The sequence below is a fragment of the Phocoena sinus genome, chromosome 12, assembly GCF_008692025.1.
Source record: "Phocoena sinus isolate mPhoSin1 chromosome 12, mPhoSin1.pri, whole genome shotgun sequence".
Classification (NCBI taxonomy): domain Eukaryota; kingdom Metazoa; phylum Chordata; class Mammalia; order Artiodactyla; family Phocoenidae; genus Phocoena; species Phocoena sinus.
Genome location: NC_045774.1, coordinates 49362256 through 49376693, shown reverse-complemented (window position 1 = coordinate 49376693; position 14438 = coordinate 49362256). Strand labels below are relative to the sequence as shown.

General features: G+C 39.4%; 1 protein-coding gene across 2 annotated transcripts in view; it reads right to left on the bottom strand.

Moving 5' to 3' along the window:
* Nucleotides 1-2783: 2783 nt before the first annotated feature.
* Nucleotides 2784-14438, bottom strand: part of METTL24 (methyltransferase like 24) — a 112031-nt gene continuing 100376 nt past the window's right edge. For both annotated transcript variants that reach the window (XM_032650626.1, XM_032650627.1), the window contains exon 5: nt 2784-4735. In XM_032650626.1, the coding sequence (XP_032506517.1) occupies nt 4421-4735 (315 nt within the window). In that variant the 3' untranslated portion in view covers nt 2784-4420. The remainder of the gene's footprint in view (nt 4736-14438) is intronic.

Here is a 14438-nt window from a genome sequence, read left to right as displayed (position 1 = left end):
CTCTGGAGGACTGAGGACCACAGTCATTCACCAACTCTGCTCCCTGGTACATACTGATTGCATATCTGTCCTATATATACTGAGTTTCTGTATTAAAATAGTCTAGATTAGAATCCAAACTTAACAGGAAAAAAAACCCTTATTACTTCAGACAATCTTATTGCATAAAACCAATCACTAAGAAAAACTTAAAATACTTTATATGAGAATATAAATTGCTAGTTTTATACAGCAATTAGTTTTAACAAGTGTTGGGAACTAGCATTTCTCCATACAGCGCTAAATATAAAGTGTGACAATATTAAGCTTGCTTGATTTCTTTTCTTAAGGACAGAAATATAATAAAATTATAGAATTTCTAAATTTAAGCAGTTTAAGAATATCTTGAATCTTTGGATTACGATTTCATGTGATAAGTAAAGTTCAAATACCTCTTTAAGTGTAAGAAAAAGGAACATATTTTAGCATACAATTAAATGCACTGAATTCACAAAGAACTAGCAATTGGCTAGTACAAAAAAGAATTATGTTATTGCTTAAAAGGCAAAATAAGTTTATCTCCAAAAGAAGAGAATTATATTACGTAATTGAGCTTGTAGGTACCTACCATTGTATAGTCAAGTAGAATAATCTGTTTAAATGAGGCCTTCATTTTTCATCTGGAGAAATATGACGACGAGGCTGGCTCCCTGGTATTAATTCAAGCTTTGCAAAATCCAAACATGTAATACTTAGGAAATGCAAATCTTGTACTGTATTTACTATATACTAAAATCTTATAGTCAAAGCAGAAATGCTTACATGAATAACTGATTTGGACTAAACACTGTAAATTCATGAATTTGCTTTTGTTCCACCCTGATGTAAATACTAGTGGACCTTCAGTCAATTCTAACAGAAGTTTGTTTATCTCTTCCTGGCTCACTTCATTTGAACTATGTCAAATAGTTACAAATATTTATATGATAACCTATTATAACTGTGTCAAATACAATCACTCTAAGAAAAGGGAGAATGGGAAAATTGTTTTTCTTTGACTTTAATCTCAAATTGTGATTTAGCACAACCTTTTGTGCTAAAAGGTTGACCTCTGAATCTCTTACACCCTCATATGTCTTTCATCCAAAAAGGAACAGTTTTTAAAATCATTTGAGAAGAGCATTATTAAATTTCTATCTTCAGATTCATTTATGAGCACTGCTCTGGTAGGAGTTAATTAAGAGATGTATGTCACAGATATTCACATCTGACCTCATATATCTGCAGGTCAAAGGCGAGTTTGAAACAAAGGAAACTTACACTACACTTCCAAGTGACTGGGCCTTCCCTAAAATCTAGGAGCAAAGTGTGGCATATTGGGACCAATGAGGGCCAAGGGTCATTTCCAGGACTTGCAAGATCTTTCCTGGCAACCTGAATATATTGACAGAGAAGCTGTTGGGACCCCATATTTTTTCAGGAAGCCTCCATTTGGTGGGCACATTTTAATTAAGTAGATTGTTTAAATTAAACCTGCATGCTACAAAAATGATCCCAACTCTAACAGATTTGCAGGTCTGGTATTAGTAAATTTGTAGGCTTTTCTTCCCATTTACTAATAGGGAGGCAAAAATATGTCCCTACGTTTGTCAAAGGCTATTGAAGCAGACGGAGGAGGGGCCCTGCATGGGCTTTGGGATCTGGCAGTCTGAGATACGGATTCCTGCTTCACCATTTGAATAATCTGAATAAGGTATTTTAACCTCTCAGAGTTTCCTTACCTGTATAATTGGGAAAATTACACTTCCTTATAGGACTGTTTGGAGAATTAGGAATAATCTATGCACAGTACTGGGCACATAGTAAGCTCTCAATGAATAGCAGCTCTTGATTTTGTATGTTTGTTTTTTGTATTTTGTTTGTGTTGTTTTTGTGGTGCTCCTGGCACCTAGGGGGAGGGCCAGGGATGCTGCTAAACATCCTACAATGCACAGAATGGCCCTCCCTCCCCCAACAAAGAATTATCCAGCCCCAAATGGAAATAATGCTGAGGTTAAAAAACCCTGGCCCACACAATAAACATAATAATTCTAGAGGCAGGGAAACCATAGCAACAGTCAGAATATTCATCACAAATTTCAAACTCTCCATGAAGGGAATGAAGGACAGTCTTAGAAAAAAAAATCATAAAATAAGTACAAATAACAATTGAACAGGCTGCCTAGTAGGTGGGTGTGGGTGGGTGTGTTTGGGATTTATTTTGAGTTTGTCTTTATTTTTTTCTTAACAGTACTTCCATTCTTGCTTCAGATATATATAGTGTGATGAAGTCAATGTTCTGCACCACCAATCCGGAATCAATGGTAACCCGTCCTGTACAAAGGGGACTTTAATCTTCAATCCCATGAGTTAAAAATCTTGGTATGAGTGTGAATACATCTAAAACCTAGTCACACTAACTAGATACTTAGGATTAGTATACTTCATAACTTGGTATATAAGAAGGGTTAAAATTTTTAATGTATAAAAAGATCTGTGTTTACTGTATAAAATTTTTATTAAAAAATGAAAGACAGGGCTTCCCTGGTGGCGCAGTGGTTGAGAGTCCGCCTGCCGATGCAGGGGACGCGGGTTCGTGCCCCGGTCTGGGAGGATCCCACATGCCGCGGAGCGGCTGGGCCCGTGGGCCGTGGCCGCTGAGCCTGCGCGTCCGGAGCCTGTCCTCCGCAGCGGGAGGGGCCACAGCAGTGAGAGGCCCGCGTAACGCATAAAAAAAAAAAAAAAAAATGAAAGACAATCTGTGATATAATCCAAACAGGACTGAAGTTAACTTTGTTTTGGAGGCTACACCATGCAAACTAACAGTAAAAACCACTTTTGAGTTTGATAAACTTTTTGTACTTTTGAAATGCCTAGGGACATTGAAAGCAACTAAACTGTTATTTCAAATCAAAGTTATTCAAGCTGGTCCTCTCACTTCAATGACTTTTATTAGTGTACTATAAGTTTTAATATAAAAAACCTCATTTATATTTTAAAAAATCATCACTACTAATTCAGAAAGTCTTATTCCCTTTTGAACCCAAGTTAGTAAGATGATATAACTCTATTGTATTTTGGTTTCTCACCTGAGGAATGGTATTTTCAAACCACTGCAAAAAGCAAAAAGCCAACCCAGGGCATGTCTGGGGTGGAAGAAGGTAAAACGATGGGGAGAAGGAATCGAGGTCTAGTAGTAATCAGTATTTTATGCTCTCCCAAAATTTCTTAAATGAACAGTGTATGTATGTATTCCTGCTCTCTTGGGATATAAAAAATACCAGAAGATGTACTTAATTTATAATAAGGTAATAATTTGATTTATTTTTATACTATTTATTTGAAATAGGATTTTTGAAAATCATTTGTAGGGGTAAATGTTTAATCCTGTAAATAGAAATGATAGAGATTGTTTGAACTACTGAGAACATGCATTATCTGCTTAATTAAAAAATATATACAAAAAAGGATTGGTATTACCAAAACACACTGTATCTGTCCCGGGAAAGAGAGAGACTCTGGCCCTCAGGCCACAGGCTTACAATGAATGCAAACTGGCAGCAAGGAAAAACTTAATCTTGGAGATAACAAAAAAAAAAAAAAAGATTTGACACTATAGGCAAGTCGGAGGTTGAGAAATCAGGTTTGAAGACACCCAAGTTCTGCTTTGTGTTTAGTTTCATAGGAACAGAGGGTTTTAAGGCTGAGCATGAAAAGAATCCTGAGCTGAATAACTTGATACTCTAGTCTTTTAAACTCAGTTACAGAATTTGGTGTGTCTGAGTTCCCAGAAACCAGAATCAGTGGTTCTTATAAAGTCACAGCATGGCCTCAACAAAAACTGAAGAAGAATAATTGAAATCTACAAGGCTGTAAAGAATGTTATTGACACAGTGAACAAGAAAATCCTAGGAAAAGGTGAGTTAACATCAAATGAAAGGCCCTATATTAAACAGCAGGCTACACATTTAAGGATCTCATCAACCCAGTGAAAACAGAAATGTGATATAATTTCTTTTTCATGGTGGTAAATTCATGGATTACAGATACATAATTAATTTTAGGGAAAACTGAGATAAGTGTGGGATTATCTTCCAAGCTGAAATGAAAGAGGACAAGCATCCCCACTCTGTCAGAGGCAGACAGGCAAAGAGCCTGGGTTTGGGCAGATGGAGATTGACTACCGTGGCACTCCTGTGTCCATCCCCTCAGCAAGTGTTAACTGTTCCCCTACCATGTGCGAGATGCCAGGCTACGTGTACTACAAAGGCAATAGCACAATCCCTGCCTCAAGCAGGTCACAGGCTAGTGGGAGACTGGACAAGTAAACCAGAATAACTAGAATCATGGACATGATCCATGCTGCAAATATTTCCTTGAGTTGTTGATGAGCTCCTGCATCCTATTTCCATCTTGTATTCACCCAACTCAGAGTATAACAGCTACTCGCATTGAAAATATCTTTCTTCAGGAATAGCTGAGGTTTAGATAAATCTTTGTAACTGTGAAAAAGCCTAAAATCCTGTAGTTCTAACTCTTTGAGGAGGCTGTACCAGAACCGCACAACAGTGCTGTCACTGCCACTGACCTCAAACCCGGGCCAGTGGAGATGGATCTCAAAGATGAGCTGTCCAATTTGTTCAAGGACATCTTCCAGAATAAGATTTTCCAAAACTTTCCATTCTGCGCTTTCCAGATCTGCTTTGAGAACATCAATCTGTAACAAAATGATGAAATGAGATTAGCAGAGTCAATAAACATTGTTAAACATACCACTGATATCAGAAGCATCACTGTGTAGCTACCTTCCAAGAAAGTAGAATTTTTCAAATTTTAGAGTTAGAAGTCTTTTTCAAATGGTCACTTATGACATGAATTCCTAACCTTACACCACACCAAATATTAATATACAAATAATGAAATACCAGTCAGAAATCATGATGGACCTTCTTACTCTCTGCCCAGTGGGAATGGATGTCCAAGAAGGAGATGCTGGAGCATGTATATCACAAAGAACCATGTCCACAGCCTCTCCCCAGCAACCTATATGCTGCTCAGAGGAACCCAGGCCATGTCCTGGCAGAATGGTAGCCTGCAGGGAGGGACTAACAAAGGGCCACTGCCTACAGGAACCATCTCAAAAAACCTTACTCCCCACCAACTTCATCAGGATTGGAAGCCAGGGAAAGAGTTCTCAGATATCTGAATTCTGGACTTGAAAAAGAAAATTATTAACATTATTCCATGATTGCTTTAAAAAGTATATACCAGTACAGTGTTCTAAAAAAATTTCTAATAAAACCATTCTCTGTTCATTTAATGAATACACGTTCACATTCCAGGTGAAATGGAACATAGCAAGAAGAGTAGGGTGGGAGAGATTTTGCAATTAATCAAGCTACGAGAAGCCCCTCCTTTCTGCTGACTTTGCACAAAATCCGTTAGAATAGCAGAATACCAAATACTTCCAGAAAGCAATGAAAGCTAATTACTTTGCTCCTGGCACTATGCTAAGTGCTTCACCTCGCAATATTCACTTACTCCTCTCAACAAGTCTACAAGGGTGTATCCCTATTTAAAGCTGAGAAAACCAGACTCAGAGATTAATCCATCCTCAGTCACATAGCTTGAGAGACAGTGGTGAACTCTGAACTGAGTCTGTCTACATGGCCCATGTTCTTAACCACGACATGAATTCCCATAAACCACAAGAGGAAAAATGGTAACTCAGAGTTCCTAAAAGGCTTTGGTTTGGAAAATAAGGTGCTACTGGAGAGGGAGTATGGGTCAGTGAGTACAAGTATTGTTATCAGCATCGCCATTTTACACTGGAAAGCAGAGCACCTTCCAGCTTAAAGAATCACTTTCCACATACATTATCTCAGCAAAACAGCCCTATAGGTAAGCAAGGATTTGGTAAAAATGACTTTTCTGCTGCCAAGAAATGGAGGGGGAAGTTAAAGGGGATAATTTGACCACACAGAGGAAGGCTGGCACATTCAGACACAAACTGGAATAATTAACATGCAGGGAATCACTGCAATAGAGCAAAGCCTATAGTTCCAAGAGGTGACAGCAAAACCCTAAACAGCTCTTCAGGAAGTTGCTAACTGAAGTCACCAAAATCCTCCCCATGAACGTGAAGTATCTTTGACTTTTCAGAAGGATGAATAAGAACCAAGGCCAATCCTGCCCCAGCCTCTCCTTTCTCTCCGTGCATGTCTATTTGACAAGCTTCTCATTTGCAGCTGAGACGTGAGGCTCTCAGTGAACGGTAAAATTCCTTGTGTCATTTCCGAGTTGACTGGAGGAGATGCAAAGAATTCAGATATAATTGATCCAAGAAAATGGCCTTTGCCTGGCATATTGAGACCCTACAGGAGAGGCTTTCACTCACTTGCCACCTGGTCCACCAGAGAAAGAGTGATAGTAACAACCCCAAGAATATCAGGAGGCCTTAGAAAAGGCCTCCATAAACCAGATTTTTTGTTGTTGTTGTTCAATGCTTCCAAAATCAAAGGGATGCTTCCAAAATCAAAGGGAAAAGTTTAAAGAAACAAAAGCAACTTTCTTTTCTAAAATGAAGCGAGCAAAGGCAGGTTTCATGTGAACATATACAAGGCTGAAATAATTCTCATGAATTGGACACAATAGAGTTAATTCACTCTTTTTTTTATCTCTGCTGCCCTGGCGCATCCTTGGCTTTGTTTAATCTTCAAAGTTTTAAGCAGAATATTCCTGAATTAGGGTAATTAGGCTGCCAAAAGAAATATTAAATCAAAACTTCACAGAATTTTTTAACTTATACAGAAAATATCCAAAATTCAAAATCAACATTTGTTGTGTCAGTTCACATAGTCAAGAATATCTTAGGTTTCTTACAGGTTTATTTTTTACTATGGCTTTCTGTGAGTTTGGATATATTGAATGTGATCAATAAATCAAAGTATTAGAGGGGCAGAGTAAACTTAATCAGCCTAAAATTGGCCTAAAAATTATATTGGTGAAGTGTAGAGGAATGTACTTATTTTTTCAATCATATTTTTAAAACAAGCTATCAATCAGAAGTTATGAGCAACTGGACTAGAGCCCGCATGCCACAACTAATGAAGCCCGCGCGCCTAGAGCCCGTGCTCCCCAACAAGAGAAGCCAGCCCAGTGAGAAGCCCGCACACTGCAACGAAGAATAGCACCCCCTCACCGCAACTGGAGAAAGCCCGCGCACAGCAACGAAGACCCAACACAGCCAAAAATAAATAAATAAATTTATATAAAAGAAGTTATGTGCAACTGGAAAAAAACAAATTATTAGGCTAAGTCATAGCAAATACATGCTTTCTTTAGAAATGCAGTTTTCATTTACAAAATGCTATTCCAACCAAAGAGCAAAATGTATTTCAAACATGACCACACTCCCCCACCCCCTTTTGAATCCAGTGACTGAAAATTCTCCACTTCAATCAGAATTATAAAGGTTGATCTAAATCATGCAGCCCAGGGGTAGTACAGCACTGAGGAAGACATAGCTCTTTCCTATTTTCCAGCCTTAGCGCACAGAGAGCCAAATGCAGTGAATAAAACACGGTTTTCTCTTCCAGTGTGCTTTTTCTATTTCTTGCATTTCAGAATGTTCTATTACCACAGCTATTTTGCAAGTGTAATTTCTATCATTACTGCGTAATGCACCCAATATTGTTGTTATTATAAGGTGCTAAACATCTCTGAATAAGGTATGCCACTCTTAAGATTCTAATATCAGCTTTCAACAATTATGGCACTAAAAATCATGCAAATTACTATATCGGAATAATCAAGTGCCAATCCTAATACAGTTAGGTTAAATCAGGTTTCTTGAGAAAAACAACTAAATGTTAGCTCTCTGTAAACTCTGGAATAACTGAGGACATATTCTCAAAGGAAGTAGATGAAGCAACCTATTTGGTATAAATTCAGAGGCATTAAAGTAGTCCTCCCATCAAAGTTATCTCCTTTTCCTTGTGCCTGAAATATATAATAAATCACCTTTTATAGAATTTTTGAGGAAATGAGAATTTTAATTTTAACTGGATTAAGATGTGAGGCCATCTGGCAGCTTCCTCTTCATGGGCACAGTTTATCCTGTGTTCATCCACCCAGAAATGCAGAGATGAGAGGAAAGGAGGGTAAGGTGCACTGGCATGGGTATTAGTTTGCTAGGACTGTTGTAACAAAGTACCACAGATTGTGTGGCTTCAAAAATAGAAATGTGTTGTCTCATTTCTGGAGGCTAGATGTCCAAAATCAAGGTGTCCAACACTGTTGGTTCCTCTGAGAGCTATGAAGGATACTCTGTTTCATGCCTCTCTCCTAGCTCCTGGTGGTCTGCTGGCAATCTTTAGCATTCCTTGGTTTCTTCATCTCTCTATGTCTTCATCTTTATACAATGTTATTCCTGTGTATGTGTCCAAATTTCCCCTCTTTATAAGGACACCAATCATATTGGATTAGGGACCCACCCCCCATCATTATGACCTCATTTAAACTAATTACATCTGGCTTGACTCTGACTCTATTTCCAGTTATGATCACATTCTGAAGAACCAGGGGTTGTGACTTCAACATACGTATTTTGGGAGAACACAACAGTGTTTGAAGTAACTACTGCTATAGAGCTTTGGCAAATATGTGTCAGGAGCCAGTTTTCTGGGGCCAGTGCCTAGGGAAAGTGTCCTGTACCAGAGATCCAAGGGCAAGCAACTATCTGAGGAATTATGGATGTTGTCCTGCTGGTCCCCTACATCAGCCAACACTGACAGCTCCAATCTTGCTAAATGTCAAACCCAAGGCAGATCAACAAGCCTCCAAAGCCAATTAAAACCATCATCATGAAACCCCTTTGCTTCATTCCCTGGGTCTTTCTTGGCCACACAACCAGGCCCAGCAGGTGTGGCTCCTGTTTGGCACCCTCTTGTTCCCTAGCCCATCCCTCTCCCTCCTCTGGAACTCCTTCAGGCAGTCAGTGTCCTCATGCCTACAGCTCCCCACCTGAGCCTTTTCCCCTTTGAGGGGGTTCTCCAGCAGGATAGGAAGATTTTGTTACATGCCTGCTAACTTTCAAGAGGGCAAAAGTGGAAGCTGCAACACCAGCATCATTTCTGCTGCATTCTATTGGCCAAAGCAAACCACGAGGCTAGCCCAGATTCAAGGGGAGATGAAATAGATGCCACTCTTGAGGGGAGGAGTGGCATACACAGAAACGAGGAGATAGTCATTGTTCACAGCCATGTCTGCAGATAATTGACCCCAATGATTGAAAACAATATTATTTTATATACAAGTCCATGAATGGACTACAGTATTACCATAGACATGAGCCTTAAATGAACACAAGCAACACTCCAGGGAAAATGAAGAATAAAGCCTTTATTCATCAGAATATTATTAAAGAAGGGACATTAGGGTATTCCCTGGCAGTCCAGTGGTTAGGACTCCGTGCTTTCACTGCTGAGGGCCCGGGTTCAATCCCTAGTTGGGGAACTAGATCTCACAAGCCTCGTGGTGCAGCCAAAAAAAAAAATAAGGGACATTAATTAAAACATGGTATTTTCTGTTAGATCTGGCTTTCCTTGGAAGTTGACAGAGAACCTGGGATATCCAATGGATTAAGGATGACTAATAAAGAAAATTCTGAAAAGAACAAGTAAACATGTATAAGTCCTAGATATATTAGTCTACTAGGGCTCCTATAACAAAATACCACAGACTTGAGTGACTTAACAACAGAAATTTGTTTTCTCACAGTTCTGGAGGCTGGAAGTCCTAGATCAAAGTGTCAATAGGTTTGGTTTCTCCTAAGGTCTCTCTTCGTGGCTTGCTGAAGGCTGCTTCCTCACTGTGCTCACATGGCCTTTCCTCTGTATGAGCACTCCTGGTATCCCTTCCTCTTCTTATAAGGACATCAGTCCTATTGGATCAGGGCCCACTCTTACAACTTCATTTAACCTTAATTACCTCCTTAAAGGCTCTATGACCAAACACAATCATATTGAGGGTAAGTGCTTCAATGTGTGAATTTGGGGGGGGGACACAATTCAGTCCATAACAGATATAAAACAGGTATTTTTGCTGTACTTTATTTAGAGGCAACCAGTATCTCTGCACAAATAGTTTTAAAATACATCCCTGTTACTGCTATGGCAGCCCGGTTGCTGGAGAGGGCCAGCAGTTCTTCTTGCATAGCTAATGGCTACTCCAGTTCTGGGTAGTAAAAATGTGAGCCATCTAATTAATTGAAGGTAAGTCATAGACACTGTGGCAGATTTTATTTTCCAAAGGTGGTCTCACAATTAATGCCCATTTCACATGCTTTTCTACAATATGGCCTTGATCTTCCTCCCATCAAGAGATGAAGTTGATGTCCCCTCCCCAGGGATCGCTTCTTGGGGTGCAACCTACACAGTCACACCAGGCCCTGCACTTAACAGGGCTCAACACTTGGTTTAATGCTCTGTTGTCACTGACTTGAATTCTTAATACGTTTTGAACAAAAGACCCTACACTTTCACTTTGTACTCAGCCCCACAAATTCTGTATCCTGTCCTATTATCCTCCCCCTGAATCTTGATGGGCTTGTGACTAGGGACTACTAAAGTCTGGTAGAAGTGACTCTAGGTGACATTCAAGCACAGGCCATAAAGGTGATGTAGCTTCTCCTCTGTTCACTGGTACTCCTTCTCTTGAAAACTTTAGCCACCATGCAAGGTGTCCAAGTGCCCTGAGGCCACCATACTATGAGTCCAAACTAGCCCTTGCAGAGAGACCATACCAAGAGACTCAATCAATACGAAGAGAGTGATGCCTGACTGACCCCAGTTGCTCCAGCCAGCATCTGACTGCAACCCGATAAGAGATCCTAAGCCAGAACTGCCCAGAAAAGCCCTTCCCAAACACTGACCCCCAGAAACTGGGAGAGATAATAAAATGATCAATTGCTGTTGTTTTAAGAAACTTAAGTGTTGGGGGTGACTCATTATGTGACAGGAAATAACTAGAACAGAGACCAAGTGCTATTTATGCAAGTCTTCTTTGGAAACATTACAAGTTATTTGTATAGTGTCAAATACTACATTTTCCAAAGCTGTGACTTCTAGAAATTAATGTATATAGAAATTAATGTATATTTAACCAAAGATATTTTCTTATTAAAAAACCAGTACATAGTTATTATTTAAAAATTAAAGCTACAGATAAGCAAAAAGAAAAAGAATTAAAATACACATCATCTAGAGTTTAAAAACAATTCATTTGAACACCTGGCATATTTCTTGTTAAACGTTTTTCTTTGTCTTAAACACACACACATACACACCCCACAGATTACAGCCTACATGGGCATAATTCAAATACACATGTTGCTTATAAAATTAGAATTATACTGTTTTAAAATTTGCTTTTTAATATAACAGGCCATGAATATTTTTCCAGGCCAATAAATTTTCATCTAAAACGTTCTCTCAAATAGCATCCTTGGGAGCTTTCACAAGAATGTGATGGAGGTGAGTAAGGCCCCTGCAGGAGTGAGGGAGATGTGGAGGAGGCCGCAGACCTTCTGCTTCGATTCAACAGGAGCAGCTCCCCTTTTCCCTCTTTTATATGCTTGGAATCCCTTGTAAATTTTTGCTTAAGAAAGAGCTTTCCTGCCTAAGAAAAAAAGAATTTGGAAGCCTCCAGCTATAATTGTTTTTTTAACAATTTTTACATTGGTTTAAGTTACTTAACCAAATTCCCCTTCTGATGGTCATTTAGGTTCTTTCCAACTGGATGATGTTACAAACTGACGTGTTCAACCAACTTGCAGCTAAATATTTAAGTGTGTTTGATTCCTTCCTTAGAAGAAGAACACTCCCAGAAGTAGAGTAGCAGGTTCAAAACATAGGCACAGTTTACACCTTTAATAATTTTACTAACCAGCAACCCCTTCCTGTCCCTGCTCTTGAGAAACTGAGGACAAACCAGGTTGCCCTAAGGTGGGAAGCACGGGCAGGCAGACCACAAATGGCTCCTCCACTGTTATCAGCCCAGTCTACACTCGCTTGTTTTCTTACCCTGAAGCCACATGACACTCTGGAGCATTCCTAAACAGACCTATACTTTTATGTCCCAGTGATTCTCTAGATAAGACAAAAACCATTTAAAGAAAGAGAAAACAAGACAAATCAATTTTAACTAAGTACATGTTAAACTGTTTTTATATAACTTTTTATTTTAAACATTTTAATAAAAAAATGCTTTATCTATTGTTCTATATTAAATCTTTAAAAGAAGATAGATTCTTTTTCCACCCAGAAAATGTGTATTAAAGTTTCAAACTGGCTATTACCATCCCTCATAAAGCTAATTCATCATTATATTAGTCAAAATCCCTGGCTAAGAGCCAAAACTACATAACACCAATAAAATGTCAATATTAACCATACAGCTTATCAATCGACTAACACAGAACAAGGGATTTCCCATTCATACCAGAATTGACCTGCAAACACAGCTGCTTGCCTCACTATGGGCAGTCTGGTTTTGAGGCAAGAATCAGATACTACATATATGGCATTTACAGATATATCTCACATTTTGTAAAAGACAGATTCCTGAAAAAGTGTGGAAATTGATTTTTGTAATTAGGCTCTATTTTTTAAATTATTATTTATTTGACCACTCATTGAGTTATTTATAAATATTTTTAAATTAATTTCTCAGCAATTACTTAGCACCCCAACAATACATGCTGCATTCATTCTCCATATTCACCGTGGTTTAGGTCAATATTCAATCATAATTTTAAAATTATTTTATCAATACAACTTCTTCCTGGCTTTTAGTTTAATTATGAAAAGTTGTTATTTAATGATTGAAGCAAGGTAAATCCAGGCTTTTATATACTGTCTGCTTAAAGCAAGATAGATCTGCACCTACAAAATTAAAAGCTGAACACATTAGAAAGAGGATCTTGTTTTTGCAGAAAAATACAAGAAATTTATCTTAAATGAAGAAGAGGATTAAAAGTCTCCTTAAAAGCCTTAAACTTTAAACACACTAAAGCAGGCCCAATTATCATTGTTGGCTGGCAGAAATGTAACATTACAGGATTTTTGCTACCACTACAGAGATAAGGGAGATAAGGGAGATAAGACTTGCCCTGCATAGTATGGGAAATATGAAGGGTCACTCTAAGCTAATGTAGGAGCAATTCTGAACTAATAATAAAAGAAAATGATTTGTATGTAGTAATCGGCTCACAGAAGTGACCTCTGCAAGGAGCAACACTCTGTAACTGAATTTTAAAGGAATTAAGGGAAACATTTACAAACACTTTTTTTTTTGCCAAATCTCTAGCCTATTCCAAAGGAGTTAACCTGAAGCTGCTGGGCAAGAACATTCTGGGCTGGGTGAGGTCATATAACATGTAACTCCAGAAACCTAGGTCAGAGACAGGAAATGGGTGAGCTGGTGACAAGTCAAGAAGTCAGCAGGGCTACTGGTGACATGCAACAGCAAGGAACCAAGCAGCGCAAATTTAGGCAGGATTGAGGTGGCAGCAAGGGACCTGGCCCAGGGCAGAGTCAGGCAGCACCAAGGACAGCACCAGGCAACTGCTTTAATTTCCATCAGCACAAAAAGTTCTATTGGACAGTGCTGCTCAGAGTATCACATGCATCAGAATCAGCTGGAGGGCTTGTGAACACACAGGTTCTGATTCAGTGGATCTGGAGTGGGGCCTGAGTATTTACATTTTTACCAGGAGCCCAGCTGATGGTGATGTTACTGGTCCAAGGATGACACTTTGAGAACCACTGGGCCACACATCAGACTTGGCCGATGACACTGGGTGAGCTTTTCATGGTGTGTTTGCAAAGAACTCAGCCTCAGCACAGGCTGGGTTCTCCCCCTTCTCATAAGCAGATGCAGAAAGTATCTATGCACTGGTAGGGACTTCCCTGGTGGTCCAGTGGTAAAGAATCCATCTTCCAATGCAGGGGACATGGGTTCAATCCCTGGTAGGGGAACTAAGATCCCACATGCCATGGGGCAACTAAGCCCACATGCCACAATTACTGAGCTTGTGCGCCTCAACAAGAGAGTCCACGTGCCACAAACTACAGAGCCCATGCACTCTAGGCCCTGCACACAACTACAGAGCACACACGCCCTGGAGCCCGCATGCCACAACTAGAGAGAAGCCAGCACGCCACAACAAAGAGCCCACGCTACAACGAAAGATCCCACACGCCTCAAGGAAGACCCCGAGTGCTGCAACTAAGACCCGATGCAGCCAAAAAAGAAAAAAAAAAGGGAGCAAGAAAGAAAGAATCTACACATTGGTCATCTTTGGCTTGGAAGGCATATGGTGGGTTTCCAACACCAGATGTTTTCTTTACTAGGATACA